This window comes from Astatotilapia calliptera, chromosome 20, assembly GCF_900246225.1.
Source record: "Astatotilapia calliptera chromosome 20, fAstCal1.2, whole genome shotgun sequence".
NCBI lineage: Eukaryota > Metazoa > Chordata > Actinopteri > Cichliformes > Cichlidae > Astatotilapia > Astatotilapia calliptera.
The window spans coordinates 4,656,222-4,676,791 of record NC_039321.1 but is presented as its reverse complement, the minus strand read 5'-3'; the positions used below and the strand labels follow the sequence as shown (position 1 = coordinate 4,676,791).

General features: G+C 40.5%; 1 protein-coding gene across 5 annotated transcripts in view; it reads left to right on the top strand.

The window, feature by feature from the left end:
• The window catches only part of LOC113013690 (uncharacterized), a 44,370-nt gene extending 23,800 nt beyond the window's left edge, over positions 1 to 20,570 (top strand). The window contains exons 1-8 of one of the 5 annotated variants that reach the window (XM_026154797.1): positions 3,904 to 4,056; positions 4,837 to 5,181; positions 5,409 to 5,499; positions 17,927 to 17,982; positions 18,350 to 18,451; positions 19,214 to 19,239; positions 19,322 to 19,477; positions 19,608 to 20,570. In XM_026154797.1, coding sequence (XP_026010582.1) covers positions 4,023 to 4,056; positions 4,837 to 5,181; positions 5,409 to 5,499; positions 17,927 to 17,982; positions 18,350 to 18,451; positions 19,214 to 19,239; positions 19,322 to 19,477; positions 19,608 to 19,793 — 996 coding nt within the window. In that variant the 5' untranslated portion in view covers positions 3,904 to 4,022 and the 3' untranslated portion in view covers positions 19,794 to 20,570. Of the gene's footprint in view, positions 1 to 3,903; positions 4,057 to 4,833; positions 5,182 to 5,408; positions 5,500 to 16,014; positions 16,564 to 17,260; positions 17,609 to 17,835; positions 17,983 to 18,349; positions 18,452 to 19,213; positions 19,240 to 19,321; positions 19,478 to 19,607 lie in introns of those variants that run through there. The other 4 variants (XM_026154794.1, XM_026154795.1, XM_026154798.1 and 1 more) reach the window with 4 other exon arrangements.

The following is a 20,570-nucleotide window of genomic DNA, read 5'->3' as shown; positions in this document are numbered from 1 at the left end:
GGTGCCATTCATACAGGTAACGAGTGGGGGACAGAAAAGCTTCTTACAGAAGACGTTACAGGTCTGTGAGAGCCAGAGATTTTCCTTGTTTGAGGTGACCAAATACTTATTTTCCACCCTGATTTACGAATAAATTCTTTACAAATCCTACCATGTGGATTCATGGATTTTTTTTTCACATTCTGTCTCTCACAGTTGAAGTGTACCTCTGGTGCAAATTACTGACCTCTGTCATCATTTTAAGTGGGGGAACTTGCACAATCGGTGGCTGACTAAATACTTTTTTGCCCCACTGTACAAGTATCTGGGGATCCCACAGGCAAATGGGAACCACGAAGAGGCTGTTAGGAAAGCTGCAACCGCCAAGTATATGGTTATTAGTGAGTGTATGTTAAGCGGAAAGAAGGAGGCCAGGGACTGGCCTCGGGCAGCAGAAACCCAAGAAAGAGCAGGAAGAGGAGGAACCATCAAGACCCCCGGGCCAAATTTGGCCCACAGGCCAGAGTTTGACACCTATGCAATAGACACAGCTGTCAAGGCACACTACCCCTGCGGGCATACACTGACTTAGACTTTGCTCTCAAGACACTGACATGGAGTCTCACTCAATCATCTCGGTCGGTGGATGCTTCACCACACCATTAAGCATCCTCTTCGTGGTCTTCCGGCTACAGCCACTCCCACACACACACCTCCCTATACACGCATGAGAACAAAAAAACTTGACAGCAGAGCAGTGCACACACATTTTCACAAAATATAAAAAAGTCCACAACTGCTCAGGGACCCTGGGTCGCTCAAACCCAGGTCGCTGACAGTACCCCCCCCCCCTCTAAGGACCGGCTCCCGAAGGCCCAAAAACAATCACCAACCAAAAACAGAGTTCAGACCAACCCAGGGTGGGTGGTGGGAGGTCTAGCACGGAGAGCTAGAGCCTTCCCAAAATAAACAAAAGGAAAAAACTCTTCCAGGTTCATACTCCCAAAATCCGACCATGCATCCACCAGCAGTATCTAAATAGTTCCCACAAAATAGTGGAGTCCAGTGGCGGCCGCATTGCAGCTCAGGTGGCCTGCAACGGGCCATGCTGGACGTGGACGTGCAGGCCGAGCAGGCCGTGCTGGACGTGGACCTTGTCCCTCCAACGTGCTGACCTCTGGCTCGGATTGACCGGGTCCCCCTGGCACGCTGACCTACGGCTCCTGCTTGGCAGTTTCCCTCAGCACTACAGCTGTATATTATCAGTCATCTCTGGTTGAAGCGTGTTCACTACAGCCGTTTCCATCATTTTCACACCATTAACAACCGTGTGCCCTCCTGCATTTCCCACCTTTACATCATACTTACCCCACACTTCCTCTTCGCCTCTGTTCCCTTGAAGTCTGTCCATTGTCCACTGAAGTCTGCTTCGGTCGTCACTCTCTCCCCCCGGTGGCACTCTTTAACACTTAATCATACTTGCTGCAGAATTTCTCTTTATTCTAACTGAGATCCAGCCTGTGGGGAAAACTCACTGACAACACTCATCATCACACCTTCAATATCCAGCTTTAATTTCATGATTCTGTCTGGCACTCTCTTCACCTCCACAACACTGTTTATATACTCCTGCTTCAATATTACCCCTACTTAATTTCACTTAATCATGGTAGAGCAGATTGAAACAAATGAACGATTATTTACATGACACATGACATGATCCTCTATTTTAACATTAAAAATACATTATCCTGAGTTAAGCTCAGCCAGCAGTCCATGCAGATCAGCTGAAGCTCATCTAAACATGCTGCTGCAGAGGATTAAGGGGAAGCAGCAGTGAACTGTTGAAATGGTCAATATTAGCCAATCATGTATCCTCAACACATACACACAGTTCTTACATGTACCTGTATACAGAAGTTTGCAGCTCTTTACAAGCTGTGTTGTGAAACTTTGTGCATGCACAGCAGAAGTATAACAGCACATCACTGCGAGATGAAAAAACACTTTTTTGATGTGGTTATTAGTGAGTGTTTATTTTGTTATTGTTCTTCTTGGTTTAGTTTCTTGTTTAGTTTTTAATGTCTGACTGATCAGAGAAACTGCTCTCTGAACATGATCATTGTTTAAATAATCTAACATTTTATTTTTCATAAAAGTTTCATAAAAGTCCTGATCCTGAGGTTTGAAGGCGTGACCTCATCATTAAGAGAAGTAAGAAGTTCCTCGTTTGCAGTAAAGAAAGAAACGAAGCAGCATTAAACCATCAGAGCTCTGAGATGAAACACACTTTGCTCTGCTTCATCTTCCTCAGTGAGTAAATTCTCTTCTTATTTCTGTCACTTTCTCTGTTCTAACTTTTATTTGTCTCCATTTTATTGTCATTTGTATGTAATCAGCTGGTTTTACAACTTGCTTCACTTCTTTGTTCTCTCTCATACAAATTATTTCGTTCTGTGATTAAACTGAGTGTTTGGAAAAGAGTCACTCAAACATGCAGCTCATAGAAAGGACACTTTTTAATATTTATAAAAAGATAAAACCCTGAAATATAAACATACGTCGAATTCAAAGGTTTACACAAACTTCTGCTTTTGCATCACTGCATTGTGCAAATCATTTTGATTTCACTTTTAACCCCAGAAATGACTTTTTGAATTTTTATTGTACATTAAGTCTGCAATCAAATATTTTTTTTTCTCTATCCTTCTGAACATCTTAGTAGAGCTCCTTAAGCAACACTGAATTATTATTTATTTCATATACTGAAGAGGAACAACACAGTGACAACCATCTGTCTTAGTTTAACATATAAGAAGATTGTAACTAATGATTGTTCATCCTTTCAGCAGCACTTCAGGATGGAAACACTGGTTTGGTCAAAGCACAAACTCTCCCTCACAGAGCAGAGGAAGGAGGAAGCATCACAGTTGGGTGCAAATTTTATTTCCGTGAAAGCAGGAAACTCTTCTGTAAGAAAAAATGTAAAGATGGAAACAGTCTTGTTGAAACATCCGATGATGCAGCTCAGAACGGCAGATACAGCATTAAATATGAAAACTCAAATAATATTATGTATGTGAGCATCACACAGCTGAAACAGTCTGACTCAGGACGGTACAGGTGCTCTTTGGACAGAGTCTTGTTGACAGATGGAAACTCTGATTTTGAGCTGATTGTCAGGCCAGCAAACAATAACATTTTTTACTTTTCTACATTTACTTAAACAAATGTAGGTGAAGAACTTTTATGGTGATTTTTAGATGTAGAAAAAATTAATTAGTAGGATTGTAGTGTTCTGTTTGATCTGCAGGACTGACAGTGTATTATAACTAACACCTCTTATAACCATGCTGGAAACAGGCTGGCTTAAATAACTAGTTATTCTTTATTTCCATTTATTTCCATTTAAATATACATACTGGTCTTCTAAAAAGAGTTTTATCTGCTCCACTTCCTGCTAAGTCAAACAGGAGCCTTTATTTTGGAAATTTACAGGAAGTTCTGCATCACGTTGTTCCAGGTAACTTGACATGCTCGTGATTAGAGACAGAAACTGTCTCGTCTGCTGAAGTTTAGCTCCATCAAAGTTGTCCTTGAGTCAGAGCTGTTGACGTTTATCAGCTGGCCCCTAACAGTCAGATGAATGTTCGGGAGAAGCCGCTAAAATCGCACAAGTTCCGGTTTCATGTGATCAACGATGCTCCGTGTCTCTGTCAGCTGTTTTACTGAGCCATGAGCTCCATGAAGAGAGTCCAGAGATTCCACTAGATGGATCCTTCCAGCGTGACCTCCAGGATCCAGACCTGCACACACACTCAGACTGCCGGGATTTAGGATCGCATCACTCACCCCGAGTGTGTGTGTGTGTGAGTGTGTGTGTGTGTGTGTGTGTGTGTGTGTGTGTGTGTGTGTGTGTGTGTGTGTGTGTGTGTGTGTGTGTGTGTGGTTTGAAGGCATGACCTCGTCATTAAGAGAAGTAAGAAGTTCCTGGTTTGAAGTGAAAAAGAACTGAAGCAGCATTAAACCATCAGAGCTCTGAGATGAAACACACTTTGCTCTGCTTCATCTTCCTCAGTGAGTAAATTCTCTTCTTATTTCTGTCACTTTCTCTGTTCTAACTTTTATTTGTCTCCATTTTATTTTTAAATTTTCAACTTCCTTCTTCATTTCCTTGTTCTCCCTCATAGTTAGTGGTTGTTGTGGTTAAACATGCAGGTTATTAAAAGCATAAGAAAATCTGTGAAATATATAAATCTGTGTGGAATTTAAATGTTTCAACAAACTTTTTTGTAATTTGCAAATTATTTTTAGTTTTAAACCAGTTTGATCCCCAGAAAACTTCTACTTTTTATTGGACACTGAATCTGTAATCAAATACTTTTCGTCTACTCTTCTATGAGAGACAAACTTATAATAGTAGAGCTGATGAAACAAACACTCTGTGTTTCATTTCTTCTCTTAATGAGCTGAAGAGCAACAAAGTGAGAACTGGATGTTTAGCAGCGCGACTAAAATGTTCATTTCACATACAAATATGGAAATAGCTGCTGCCGATGATGATGATGATGATGTCATCAAAGATAAATAAAAGTCAAATTTCATTTTTGTATCTTTTTCACAACCTTAAACTCTGAATCTTCCACATCAGATGCTTTGTGTTCGTGTATAAAACAGGAAGTTTGCTGTTTGCAAATAAAAACGGAAAAATGAAGTTAAGATGAGATACCTTTATTAGTCCCACGAGTGGGAAATTTCAAGTTAACTGAACTTCTGTGATCAGTTCAAATTAATAATCATCTGTCACATTTAATCTATAGTAAGATTGTAACTAATGACTGTTCATCCTTTCAGCAGCACTTCAGGATGGAAACACTGGTTTGGTCAAAGCACAAACTCTCCCTCACAGAGCAGAGGAAGGAGGAAACATCGCAGTTGCGTGCAACTTTTATTTGTCTGGAAGCAGGAAACTCTTCTGTAAGGAAAAATGTGAAGATGGAAACATTCTTGTTGAAACATCTGATGATGCAGCTCAGAACGGCAGATACAGCATTAAATGTGTAAAAACATCCACTCTGTCATATACTCTGTATGTGAGCATCACACAGCTGAAACAGTCTGACTCAGGACGGTACAGGTGCTCTTTGGACAAACGCTGGTGGACAGATGGAAACGATGATTTTGAGCTGATTGTCACAGAAGGTGAGTTTCTGCTAACAGTCGTGTTTGTCTTTGAAGGTGTGACAGAAGCTTCACGTCTCAAAAGCAGCTACTTTTCCTTCAAATCACCTACAGATGTTATATTTATCTGAAACATCAAGTTTCATCAGTTCTGCTGTCAAACAGCCCATAACCATGTCAGTCACATGCAGATATATAAACTGCTTCAAGTGGTCTTATTATGACTCTGATGCTTTCATTGTTCACAGCTTCAACCACTTCAACACCAAACGGGACTCTGAGACCTTTTTCAGCTTCAGTGTTTCTCTCATCAGCCTCCACACCACCAACAGCACAGAGTTTAAGCCTCCTCTGGAAGTTCAGGTACGTTATAGATTTTTATATGTATGCAGATTTACATGTGATGAAGATCCATTACTGAGTGAACTACACAAGAATGACACATTAAGAGCTGTGGAAGAATCACTCTGATCTTTCAGTGAAGTAAAAGAGGAAAGACTTTAGAAATAAAGAGAAAAAAGTTTCCACCACAGCAGGTCAGCAGCTGAGAGAGGACATGGCTGACTTCCTCAGAGCAGCACTGCATGAGATCTGTGCTAGATGACAGATATAGACTGTGATTAGTCGCTGTTTGGTTTCAGAGCGTTTTCACAAGTGTCAGTGTAACAGACACAGACAGAGGAAAGCATTGTGGGAGCTGTAGTTGTTACTGAGGGTTTGAAGCAGAATGAGGAGCTGCTCAAGTTTTAGCAGAAAGTACAACAGCAGGAACTTAACACAGAAAACTTGGTGAAAGTATAAAAACTTTCTGTGCTTCTGAGTAACTACTTCATTCAATTCAATTCAATTCAATTTTATTTATATAGCGCCAAATCACAACAAAAGTCGCCTAAAAGCGCTTCATAGATACAGAGAAACACCCAACAATCATATGACCCCCTATGAGCAAGCACTTTGGCAACAGTAGGAAGGAAAAACTCCCTTTTAACAGGAAGAAACCTCCGGCAGAACCAGGCTCAGGGAGAAGCGGCCATCTGCTGCGACCGGTTGGGGTGAGAGAAGGAAGACAAGATAAAGACATGCTGTGGAAGAGAGACAGAGGTTAATAACAGATATGATTCAATGCAGAGAGGTCTATTAATACATAGTGAGTGAGAAAGGTGACTGGAAAGGAAAAACTCAATGCATCATGGGAATCCCCCGGCAGCCTACATCTATTGCAGCATAACTAAGGGAGGATTCAGGGTCACCTGGTCCAGCCCTAACTATATGCTTTAGCAAAAAGGAAAGTTTTAAGCCTAATCTTAAAAGTAGAGATAGTGTCTGTCTCCCGAATCCAAACTGGAATCTGGTTCCATAGAAGAGGGGCCTGAAAACTGAAGGCTCTGCCTCCCATTCTACTTTTAAATACTCTAGGAACAACAAGTAGGCCTGCAGAGCGAGAGCGAAGTGATCTAATAGGGTGATATGGTACTACAAGGTCAGATAAGATGGGGCCTGATTATTTAAGACCTTGTATGTGAGGAGCAGGATTTTGAATTCAATTCTGGACTTAATTGGAAGCCAATGAAGGGAAGCCAAAACAGGAGAAATCTGCTCTCTCTTTCTAGTCCCTGTCAGGACTCTTGCTGCAGCATTTTGGATTAGCTGAAGGCTTTTCAACAAGTTTTTTGGACATCCTGATAATAATGAATTACAGTCGTCCAGCCTGGAAGTAATAAATGCATGAACTAGTTTTTCAGCGTCACTCTGAGACAGGATATTTCTAACTTTAGAGATGTTGCGCAAATGGAAGAACGCAGTCTTACATATTTGTTTAATATGTGCATTGAAGGACATGTCCTGGTCAAAAATGACTCCAAGGTTCCTCACAGCGTTACTGGAGGCCAAGGTAATGCCATCCATAGTAAGAATCTGCTTAGATACCATATTTCTAAGATTTTCAGGGCCGAGTACAATAACCTCAGTTTGATCTGAATTAAGAAGCAGAAAGTTAGCGGCCATCCAGGTCTTTATGTCTTTAAGACATCCCTGCAGTTTAACTAATTGGTGTGTGTTATCTGGCTTCATGGACAGATAGAGCTGGGTGTCATCAACATAGCAGTGAAAATGTATGCTATGTATTCTAATGATACTGCCTAAGGGAAGCATGTATAATGTAAACAGAATTGGTCCTAGCACTGAACCCTGTGGAACTCCATAATTAACCTCAGTGTGTGAAGAGGACTCTCCATTTACATGCACAAACTGGAGTCTATTAGATAGATATGATACAAACCACTGCAGCGCAGTACCTGTAATACCTCCAGCATGTTCTAATCGCTCTAATAGGATATTATGGTCGACAGTATCGAACGCTGCACTGAGGTTTAGCAGGACAAGCACAGAGATGAGTCCACTGCCAGAGGCCATAAGAAGATCATTTGTAACCTTCACTAAAGCTGTTTCTGTGCTGTGATGAGCTCTGAAACCTGACTGAAACTCTTCAAATAAACCATTCCTCTGCAGATGATCTGTTAGCTGTTTGACAACTACTCTTTCAAGGATTTTTGATATGAAAGGAAGGTTGGAGATTGGCCTATAATTAGCTAAGACTGCTGGGTCTAGAGATGCTTTTTGAGTAAAGGTTTAACTACAGCCAGCTTGAAGGCCTGTGGTACATAGCCGATCATTAGAGATAGGTTGATCATATTTAAGATCAAAGAATTAATTAATGGCAGGACTTCTTTGAGCAGTTTTGTAGGAATGGGGTCTAAAAGACACGTTGATGGTTTGGAGGAAGTAATTATTGAAGTTAACTCAGAAAGATCAATTAGAGAAAAAGAGTCTAACTTCACATCAATGGTACTAAGAGTAGCTGTAGATAATATTACATCTGTGGGATGATTATTGGTAATTTTTTCTCTAATGATAAAAATTTTATTTGTGAAGAAGTTCATGAAGTCATTACTAGTTAACGTTAAAGGGATGGTTGGCTCAAAAGAGCTCTGACTTTTTGTCAGCCTGGCTACAGTGCTGAAGAGAAACCTGGGGTTGGTCTTATTTTCTTCAATCAGTGATGAATAGTAAGATGTTCTGGCTTTGCGGAGGGCTTTCTTATAAAGCAGCAAACTATTTCTCCAGGCTAAATGATGATCCTCTAGATTTGTGACACGCCATTTCCTCTCCAGATTACGAGTCATCTGCTTTAGGGTACGTGTTTCAGAATTATACCACGGAGTCAGGTACTTCTGATTTGAGGCCTTAGTTTTCACAGGAGCTACAGTATCCAGAGTCGTACGTAGTGAGGAGGTGAAATTATTAACAAGATAATCGACCTCTGTTGGTGTAGCGTTCAGATAGCTGCTCTGCTCTGTGTTGGTACAGGGCATTGAAGATGATAACAGTGGGTGGATTATATTCTTAAACTTAGTTACAGCGCTTTCAGAAAGACATCTACTTTGATAAAGTCTACTCTCCACCGCTGTGTAATCAATTATTGTAAATGTTATCAGGAAATGATCAGACAGGAGAGGGTTTTCAGGAAACACTGTTAAATGTTCAGTTTCTATGCCATATGTTAAAACAAGATCTAGAGTGTGATTAAGGTGGTGGGTGGGTTCTTTTACATTTTGAGAGAAACCAATTGAGTCTAATAACAGACTAAATGCCATGTTGAGGCTGTCATTTTTAGCATCTACATGGATGTTAAAATCAGCCACAATAATCATTTTATCTGAGCTCAGAACTAAATTAGATATAAAGTCTGAGAAATCAGACAGAAACTCTGTGTAAGGCCCAGGTGGACGATAGATGATAACAAGTAAGACTGGTTTCTGAGTTTCACAGCTGGGGTGGACGAGGCTAAGCATCAGGCTTTCAAATGAATTAAAAGTCTGTCTTGGTCTTTCATTAATTAATAGGCTGGTGTGAAAAATTGCTGCCACACCGCCCCCTCGGCCTGTGCTATGGGCTCAAAATGTGGTCATAAATATTTTGTACTTGTAAAAAAGATTTGTATGTGTAAAAAAGATTTGTGTGTGCGTAAAAAAGATTTGTATGTGTAAAAAGAATTTGTGTGTGCGTAAAAAAGATTTGTGTGTGTAAAAAAGATTTGTGTGTGCGTAAAAAAGATTTGTGTGTGCGTAAAAAAGATTTGTGTGTGGACATAGAAAAAAACCCCCTGCAAGTTACAAGTACGGATTTTGACCCTATTTTTCTTCCTTTCATCTGATTGGTCAATGTCATGTCAATCACAAATGTAACAATCCAATCAGAGAACAGATGGGTTTGGCTGTCAGAGGGCCGCTTTTTTGAACTGCAGGTCCTTGAAGGGTGATACAGTTTGAAGCTGGAGGATCGCTATATAAATATCCGATAACAGCTAGGTCCCCTAACTTTCAGTAGCTGTTGAAAGGAAAAAGTTGTGGTATATCAGTGGTTAGAAATACCATTATTACTTTAGGATTAGTTTAACACAAAGTCAGGGCTGACCCAGGACCATTGCTGTGAGTCACAGTGCGCAGCATAAAAGTCCTTTCACATCGGACGCAGAATGTGCTGCTAATGCTAACTGCTAACTAAAAGCAAAGGATCCAGAATTTGTTACGCTGGCTGCTGGGCTCTGTGGGTTTTTGCAGCAGCTCTACCTGTACTAGATGCACCTGCTCCTTGTCTTTTCTATCTCTGACTTTATGTCCTCTACAAGAGTTTGTTTTTTTTGCTGGTTCTTCAAATGTTCAATAAAAACATGTATGCTAATTCATAACGAAGAAAGCTTTGTAATGAAGATTGTCATTTCCAAAACACTGCCCGCCCCCACCCCGCGGTCCGCAGCGCTGTTGAAAAGGCTGTGGAAGTCCCTGTATTAAACACGTAGACCTCTGACACAAAAATCACCAAACTCGGACGACCACAGACTGTTTTCCTTCGTGGTGATGAAGGAAAACGCTGGGTTGGCATGTAAAAGGGCATTTATTCCCTTCAAAGACCTGCAGTTCAAAAAAAGCGCCCCTCGACAGCCAAACCCATCTGTTCTCTGATTGGATTGTTACATTTGTGATTGACATGACATTGACCAATCAGATGAAAGGAAGAAAAATAGGGTCAAAATCCGTACTTGTAACTTGCAGGGGGTTTTTTTCTAAGTCCACACACAAATCTTTTTTACGCACACACAAATCTTTTTTACAAGTACAAAATATTTATGACCACATTTTGAGCCCATACTGTGCGTCGAGGTTTCTGGTAGTTAGAATGAATCCTGCTGCAACCAGGTTTCTGTAAGGCAGAGTAAATCAATTTGTTGATCAATTATTAAGTCATGTACTAACAGAGACTTGGAGGAGAGAGACCTAATATTTAATAATCCACATTTCACTGTTTTACTCTTTGGTTCAGATGTGGATACTGTATTGTTCTTTCTTTGTGATTGTTTATGTTTAAGTTGTTTGTTGCTGGTTTTTAGTTTGTTTTTTGTCTTTTTGGAAGCTGACACAGTCTCTATGGAGATGGGTTTTTGGGGGGGTAGCAGGAGGAGAGAAGCTGCAGAGAGTAGTGATGTGTCCTGTGTGTCGAAGCTTCAAATCGTGCGTCGGGTAATCGCGGGGGCGTTTTTCTGAAGCGCGTATCGAGGCTTGCTTTGATTACGTATGCAGTGACGTTCGAGGCCTCGCGGGCAGTCCGTACCACGTGACTGATTCAGGGACTGGTTCACCGGTTCGCGCCAGATTCGAAATAACATGGGCAGGAAAACAGCTGATTCCCCATCACACCGTGTTGTGGAATTGGATTACGTACGTGCTACATAGTTACTTGTGCATTTCTTCTTCGATGGAACCAGCAAGGAAGAGATGTTTTGTTTTTTTTATTTTGTCTCTCCTAATAAAGTATGCACACAGTAATAAATATCACAAATGATAAACACCAAAATATAAATAAACAACACTACACATCCTATAATCTGATTTCTGTCTTTTAGTTTATTAAAAAGTGAAGCACCAAACACTAGTTTGTGTCATTATCCAGATGTACATAAGGTTTACACATCATTATAATCAAAGAGCCCGCTTCACTTGAATTGTCCACTTGATGGCGCAGTAGAGCAAATGAATCATCACAATGCTTCGAACCATGAGTCGACCAATTGGATGGAAAGCTTCAGTTCATCATGAGGCTTCATCTCACCATCACTAGCAGAGAGGCGTGTAAGACTGCAACTCTGCTTCCTGGTCCCAACTCTGGATAGTCATATTTTGGGGGGTTTAATAAATTTGTCCATATTTCTAGAAATGAGAGCTGCTCCATCCAAAGTGGGATGGATGCCGTCTCTCCTAACAAGACCAGGTTTCCTCCAGAAGGTTTGCCAATTATCTATGAAGCCCACATCGTTTCTGGGACACCACTCAGACAGCCAGCAATTTAAGGAGAACATGCGGCTAAACATGTCACTCCTGGTCTGATTGGGGAGGGGACCAGAGAAAACTACAGAGTCCGACATTGTTTTGGCAAAGTTGCACACCGATTCAATATTGATTTTAGTGACCTCCGATTGGCGTAACCGGGTGTCATTACTGCCGACGTGAATTATGATTTTACTGAATTTACGTTTACCCTTAGCCAGCAGTTTTAAATTTCCTTCAATGTCGCCTGCTCTGGCCCCTGGAAGACAATTGACTATGGTTGCCGGTGTCTCTAGCTTCACATGTCTGAGAACAGAATCGCCAATAACCAGAGTTTGACCCCCGGCGGGTGTGTCGCCGACTGGGGAAAAACGATTAGACACATGAACGGGTTGGTGGTGTACCTGGGGCTTCTGCTTAGGACTATGTTCCTCCTCACCGTGACCCAGCCGCCCTCTTTCCCCAGCTGCTTGGGATCTGCCGGGGAACAGCTAGCGGGGCCTACGCTATCTTCGGCTGCACCAGCTACAGGGGCCTGGCTAGCTACGGGTGAATGAAGGGTGCGAAGCCGAGTCTCCAATTCAGTAACCCTGGCCTCCAGCGCTGCAAATATGCTACATTTGTTACAGATATCATTACTGCTAAAGGAGGCCGAGGAGTAACTAAACATCTGACACAATGAGCAAGAAAGTGCAGGAGGGACAGGTGAAGTAGCCATGGTGCTAATGAGTCGGCTACAAGCTAGCGAGACAGTACAGAGACAGTGAGTGAATACTTTGGCTATAAATTAAGTTGTGAGTACACAAAAAGTGTGCTTCGGATGAAGCACGTGAAGATTATACTATGAAAGAAGAATGTATTTAAAAGTTGTTAATTAAATTGCTAAGCAAATAAGCTACTCAGAAACACCACTGTGTTTGAGCAGGAACAGGAAGTGATACTCTACCACAGAGCGAGCGAACACCAAGTGACAGCGCCACCAAGAGAATCAACCTAATTTCATGCACAATAAAAAATTAACAAAAGACAACAACTCAGGACTCTACAGGAGTAACACAATGACGACCGCACACACTGCCTCAAACGGCCCAACAGCACAGCTTTTCCTCTTTATATGCCCCGCCCACAATTATGAGAGGAAACGCCTGTGGTCAGTTGTTACACCACCACTGCTGTAACAACTGTTTACACTGTGTGAGTAAAAGAAATCTTCTCTGCAGGTGTGCCGCTTTATGTGCGTCTGATTGTGGTCGTTGTCATCAGCATCTTTTTAGCATCTTTGCTGATGAAGAGCAGAGCCACTAAACCCAGAGGTGAGGCTACAGGAAACACATGACAACAGTGTTGTCATCACTTCAGAGCTCATCACACTAATGCACAGTCATTTCCTGGAGTCTAATACCTCAGTGAACAAGTTTGAATAGTAAACATTTAAGAGTACACATTGTAGGAAATTACTCATCATGTCACAGTGGAAACAGATTTATGTGCTAACAACAGGAGTCAGACGAGAAAAATGCAAAGAAAATGCCTGAAATCAGCTTCTGTCTGTCAACAGATGCAGTTTATTTAGTAGGAAAATATCATTTTCATCATTTTATATACAGAAAAGCCAAACAGAGCCTGGCACAGAGATTCTTCCTCAACAAAATAATCACAGTTTGTACAAAGTTTGTTTAATTCTTCTGTAACAGTCGGCCTGATAAAAGTGTGTCCATCAAGCTTATTAGAGTTAACTAAAACTAAACTAAAAGCTTAAAGTAGTGAATGAACTAAAATGATCTTTAATAAGATCAAATAAAAATATACAGGAACTGTTCTTAGTTTGCTGTTGTTGTGGTTCATATTGGCGGCACATGCATCAGTAACTGATTACTGCCAGTTATCATCGTCGATCCTGAGTTTACTTCCTCAGGTTCTACTTGGTGAACACGTCTTAAAGACTGATGTTTATCTTCTGATGTTTTTCAGGACCTCCTGTGGAATCTGAGCGTGCTGACATCACACAGGTGAGTTTTAGGACTTGTGAGACAGCTGAGCTTCATCACAGCTTGATTTGTATCAAGCAGCTGGTTTGATCTCCTTCTGCAGGACAAGCAGTTGTGTGAAGAGATCAGAGAGGAGGACAGACAGAGCAGTTCACCTCCTGCAGGAGTGTGTTCAGTGTACGCTACACCAAAAGCCTTCAGCCAGATGGAGATGGAGACACAGACCTCGGCAGCCTCTCCACCTCTGCTCACAACAAAGTAAAACTGTGGTCTGATTTTAGGCTCTTTGATTTTTACTATAGCATCTCTTTCTACCAGCTAATATTAATGATGAGGAATGCACAAAGTCAATGCAGACTCTCTGCTCCCAGTTTATTAGGTACAGCTAGTTAAAACAGTCCAATAATAAAATCTTTAATTTGTTATTAGAGATGATGATGATTGTTGTTATTTGTGGTACAGTTGTTAGTGTTTTGGATATTTTCATTATTTTGTTCATTTCTGCTTCATGCACAGGCTGAGGGTAACTTTATCATTTAATTTAGAGTCTGAAGTTTGATGTCAGGCTAACGATGACATGAATGGAGTTGATTACGCTGAAGTTTACTTCACATATTCCCACCACCAACAGCGCCCCCCAGTGGTGATGCAGCTGATGTCGTCTCCTCCAGGCTTCAGGCGCATGCCAGCCCTGCCAACCACACCACAGATCTCCTCTGCTGCTGAAAAACACCAGCAGTGATGCTGTTGATGGAACCTCAGTGACTAAAACAGTTTATGACGTTTATCACCTGCAGACAAACAATCAGCCTCAGTTTAAAGCTTTTTAATTGCAGCTGCTTATAATTTAGTTTAACAGATAATTGATTCTGTTTTTCATTTTCTCAAACTGGAATATTTCCCAGTTTGAGAAACTATTCTTGCTATAGTGATTCTGTCGGACAGATTCAGTGAGAGAGCTGCACAAAATGATGCATATAGGAGGGAGTATGGAGAGTTATTAGATCAGCCAGCAGGTAGGCTGTTCTTGGAGGGAGGTCCTTAGATGTAGTCATGAAAAACGCTCCAGGTGGCTGATTTTGCATGTGCTCAACTATTTATGATGATGTGTATTTAAACTAAACCACTGGAACTCAGCTAAACTGCTGTGTCACCTGTCTGTGTTGTCAAATCAAGAATTTAACATGGAAATATTTTCTAATATAAAAACAATAAAATGAAGATAAACACTTGGTAAATATTTCCCTTCACAGCTCAAGTGTCAGAAGAGACTGGATGAAGGTCTGAATGTCAAAAGATTCAAGTTATGATCAGAACAAATTTAAAAGAAGTCTGAAATATTTTATTTGCCAGAAAAAACATTTGATAAATATTTGACACAATAAAGTAAATATAGTGTGAACGAGAGCTGGGTTTGGCCTGTGATCATTATTGTTTATACTTATTCTGGATTTATCAGTTCTGCTCTTATTGTGTCAACAAAAGCTTAATATTTGCTTATGATCAAATCTGTTTTGTGAATTTATGTCTTGAAGCAATAAAACCTTCCATTAAAACAGGAACTGTTTCTTTGTCTTCCTGTGATCACAGACAGTCTCCCATCCCCGAGTCTTCATTTGTTGCTGCTCAGTTTTAATTTCAAAAACACGTCATGATGGACTTTTCATCTGTTTCTCACTTTTTCTACAAATATCTGATTAATTAATCAAATCCAACTTTATTTATAGAGGACTTTAAAAATAACATGTTTGTCCAAAGCTTTCCAATAAAAAACAGAAGTTTAAAAACCACAGATTAAACAGACAAGCTAAGTTAAATAACAATAAAATAAATACATAAATGAAAAAAGTAAATAAGTAAATATTCAATATTAAAACATTAGTAAAATACATGATTATTTTATTCATATAATAAATAAAATTAACAAATTTAAAATACAGATTGAGAGCAGCCTACTACAAGTTGATTCTGGTAATACTCCTAAAAAACCATGAAGAAAATGTGCGTTTTTAAAAGAGATTTAGAAATTTCAAGTGTTGGGGCAGATTATTCCATAAATTGGTGGCCACAGAAGCTAAAGCTCGGTCCCCCCAGTGTTTCGGTCTCGACATGGGGACAGCAAGGAGTGACTGGTCAGCTGATCTGAGAGACCTTTGTGGAGTGTTTGGGTGCAGAAGGTCTGACAGGTAAACAGGAGTCAGGCCAGCAAACAATAACATTTTTTACTTTTCTACATTTACTTAAACAAATGTAGGTTAAAAAAAAAACTTTTATGCTGATTTTTAGATGTAGAAAAAATTAATTAGTAGGATTGTAGTGTTCTGTTTGATCTGCAGGACTGACAGTGTATTATAACTAACACCTCTTATAACCATGCTGGAAACAGGCTGGCTTAAATAACTAGTTATTCTTTATTTCCATTTATTTCCATTTAAATATACATACTGGTCTTCTAAAAAGAGTTTTATCTGCTCCACTTCCTGCTAAGTCAAACAGGAGCCTTTATTTTGGAAATTTACAGGAAGTTTTGCATCACGTTGTTCCAGGTAACTTGACATGCTCGTGATTAGAGACAGAAACTGTCTCGTCTGCTGAAGTTTAGCTCCATCAAAGTTGTCCTTGAGTCAGAGCTGTTGACGTTTATCAGCTGGCCCCTAACAGTCAGATGAATGTTCGGGAGAAGCCGCTAAAATCGCACAAGTTCCGGTTTCATGTGATCAACGATGCTCCGTGTCTCTGTCAGCTGTTTTACTGAGCCATGAGCTCCATGAAGAGAGTCCAGTGATTCCACTAGATGGATCCTTCCAGCGTGACCTCCAGGATCCAGACCTGCACACACACTCAGACTGCCGGGATTTAGGATCGCATCACTCACTCAGACTGGTGAGAGAGAAGGAGTGTGTGTGTGTGTGTGTGTGTGAAGGCGTGACCTCGTCATTAAGAAGTTCCTGGTTTGAAGTGAAGACGAACTGAAGCAGCATTAAACCATCAGAGCTCTGAGATGAAACTCACTTTGCTCTGCTTCATCTTCCTCAGTGAGTAAATTCTCTTCTTATTTCTGTCACTTTCTCTGTTCTAACTTTTATTTGTCTCCATTTTATTTTCATTTGTAGGTAATCGCTCAGTTTTACAACTCACTTCTTCTCTGTCATAGTTACTGGTTTCTGTGGTTAAACATAGTGTGAAGTTTGGAAATGAATCAAACATGCAGCTTATTGAAAGCATAAGAAAACTCCTTGAAATGTATAAACATGTGGAATTTAAATGTTTCCACAAACTTTATTATTTTGTTTCACACCAGTTTGATCCCCAAAATTTCTACTTTATGTTGTAGACAGAATCTGTAATCAAATACTTTTCCTCCTCTTTGAGAGACAGACTTACAACACTGATGAAACAGCACTCTGTGTTTCATTTCTTTTTGAACTGAAACGTTTGGATGTTTAGCAGCAGATGTAAAACACTCATTTCACATGCAAACATAGAAACAGATGATGGTGATGATGATGATGTCATCAAAGATTAATAATAATAAATCTTTTTCACAACCTTAAACTCTGAATCTTCCACATCAGATGTTTTGTGTTTGTGTATAAAACAGGAAGTTTGCTGTTTGCAAATAAAAACAGAAAAATGAAGTTAACTGAACTTCTGTGATCAGTTCAAATTAATAATCATCTGTCACATTTAATCTATAGTAAGATTGTAACTAAAGATTGTTCATCCTTTCAGCAGCACTTCAGGATGGAAACACTGGTTTGGTCAAAGCACAAACTCTCCCTCACAGAGCAGAGGAAGGAGGAAACATCACAGTTAAATGCAGGTTTTATTTCTCTGGAAGCAGGAAACTCTTCTGTAAGGAAAAATGTGAAGATGGAAACATTCTTGTTGAAACATCTGATGATGCAGCTCAGAACGGCAGATACAGCATTAAATGTGTAAAAACATCCACTCTGTCATATACTCTGTATGTGAGCATCACACAGCTGAAACAGTCTGACTCAGGACGGTACAGGTGCTCTTTGGACGAACGCTGGTGGACAGATGGAAACTCTGATTTTGAGCTGATTGTCACAGAAGGTGAGTTTCTGCTAACAGTCGTGTTTGTCTTTGAAGGTGTGACAGAAGCGTCACGTCTCAAAAGCAGCTACTTTTCCTTCAAATCACCTACAGATGTTATATTTATCTGAAACATCAAGTTTCATCAGTTCTGCTGTCAAACAGCCCATAACCACGTCAGTCACATGCAGATATATAAACTGCTTCAAGTGGTCTTATTATGACTCTGATGCTTTCATTGTTCACAGCTTCAACCACTTCAACACCAAACGGGACTCTGAGACCTTTTTCAGCTTCAGTGTTTCTCTCATCAGCCTCCACACCACCAACAGCACAGAGTTTAAGCTCAACTTCAGGAAGCTCCACACCTTCATCAGCCTCCTCTGGAAGTTCAGGTACGTTATAGATTTTTATATGTATGCAGATTTACATGTGATGAAGATCCATTAATGAGTGAACTACACAAGAATGACACATTAAGAGCTGTGGAAGAATCACTCTGATCTTTTAGTGACGTAAAAGAGAAAAACTGTAGAAATAAAGAGAAATAAGTTTCCACCACAGCAGCTGAGAGAGGACATGGCTGACTTCCTCACAGCAGCACTGCATGAGACAGATATAGACTGTGATCAGCACATTTCTGCCTTCTGCAACACAACTTGTTACTCTGTATGTGCACAACTTTACTGCTAGATGAACAGACCTGGAGGCCACATGTTTACACTGCGAGTAAAAGAAATCTTCTCTGTTAAACTCCTGCAGATGTGCTGATTTATGTGGGTCTGATTCTGCTCGTTATGATCGTCGTCTTATCAGCAGCTCTGCTGATTTTCTACATGAAGAGGAGGACCACTAAACCCAGAGGTGAGGCACAGATTTAATATTCTGTCAAACAATAGAAATGTCAAAACGTAGCATGTACGCTATAATCTGCTGCCTTATTCAGTGTACTGGTAAATAATCTGCCTTTAAAAGGTGTTTATGATGACAAAGTATAATTTTTTATCACCATTTAAACACAACAACCAAATAGAAAAGATTTTTTCTCTTTCCCAGTTTTCCACCTTTTTTTGTATAAAATCAGCGTAACTCTGATCCAGTCACCACGATGAGAGTGTGTCTACGTCATGGTAACACCAGATAATCTCAGACTGACAGAGCTGCTGTGAAAACAGACCGTTGGACTGAAAGGTGTTACTGATCGGATGGTGACGATCACCAACAGTCTCACTTGGATATGTTCAAAAATAATCCTTCAAAATTACAGTTTTATCAAATAACCACAAAACACAGGGAAACATGGCACCATGGCTGATCTGTCTCAGCTCAGAATGTCCCAGTTTGCATGAATTAAGTCAGGTGTGATGTTTCTGTCACACTGTTTTCACCTTTGAAGTTCAGTCTGTTTGTAAAAAGAGCACCGGATGTTCATTTATGACTCACAACAGAAACTGGTGGTAGCAGATTTGATTGATATAGTTTTGATTCTTTATCAGTCATGTGTCTTATTTAACTGAAGTTCATATGAAGTTCTTCATATCGTTCCTGAGTTTAGTTCCTCGGGTTCTTCTTCCTGTTATGTGTCTTAAAGACAGACGTTTATTTTCTGAGCTGCATGTTTTTCAGGACCTCCTGTGGAAACGGACACAGAGGTGAGTTTTAGGACCTGTGACACACATCAGCTTCATTATTGTTTGCTTTGCATCTGTCAGCTGGTTTATTCTCCTGCTGCAGGCCGACAGGTTGTATGAAGAGATCAGAGAGGGTGACGTAGCGAGCAGGTCACCTCCTGTAAAAGTGTCTTCAGTTTATGATTACGCCAAAGGTCCCCGTTCAGGTGGAGATGAAAGCGGAGGCATCTACTGCCTCGTCACCTCTGCTCAGAACAACGTAAGTAAAACTGTGTTGTGATTCTAAGCTGAGGCCATAAAGCAGGCAACTGTTTGTGTAGTGAAGTAATTCATCTGTTCTCAGACAACAAACTCAGATTCTAAAGTTTGATCTCACTTTTGTATCCCAGGTTGAAGACAACTCGCATAGTCTCTGTTACTCTGAGGTGGATTTTTCCCACAGTCCTGACACAAACGGCGCCCCCTGTGGTAACACAGCTGATGTCGTCTACTCCAAGTCTTCAGAGGACCTCAGCACCACCAACCACACCAAAGATGCTTCACCTCCTCTGTACTCTACTGTTACATCAGTATGAACTACATCAGGACTTAAGCTATGGATGAAGTCTTAACTCTCTCAGTGGACAACAGCTCAACACAACTGATACAAAAGTTTATTTATTTTTCTGCTTTTGACATGTTTTGAAGTTAAACGTGGAGTCAGCCTCGGGATAAAGTGACTTTTATTTTAGCTTAACATTGAACTAAAGAATGTTGCAATACCACAGTTATAATAGCACATGTTAGCATTATGGTATGATGCTACAGCACAGATCCAATAAGAAGAGAACTGTGCATTTTGAAGACTTCCAGCCTTCTGTACTCGTCTTTGGAGTATTCCATCATTGCATTTAGCAGTTGAGACTGCAGAAAGTTAATGTACAGACCGCTGTGTGAGGATGAATGTTGCAGAGTGATTAGGTCAGCCCGGACGTTTCACCTCTTTCAGATGACGTTTAGCTGAGAAAAGCCACAGCATGCAGATAAATAAACTACTTCATGTGGTGTTATTATGACCGATTGTTTCACTCTTCACAAGTCAGTCATAGCAGACCCAAATATAGCAGAAATAGATTTTCAGCCTTCTGTACGGAGGACAAAAAACAGGTTATTATAGCTAATTTTTCATGCATGAGAGGATAGTTTTATATTGCTCCCTCATTTCCATTCCGAAGCTTAAAAATCACACAAAGTTGAAAAAACAACTGGATATAAGGCGGGCGGTCCTCTACCAGAGGCCTGGGAGCTTGAGGGTCCTACGCAGATCCATCTTTGCTGTTCCAGGACTGCGCTCTTCTGGACAGAGATCTCGG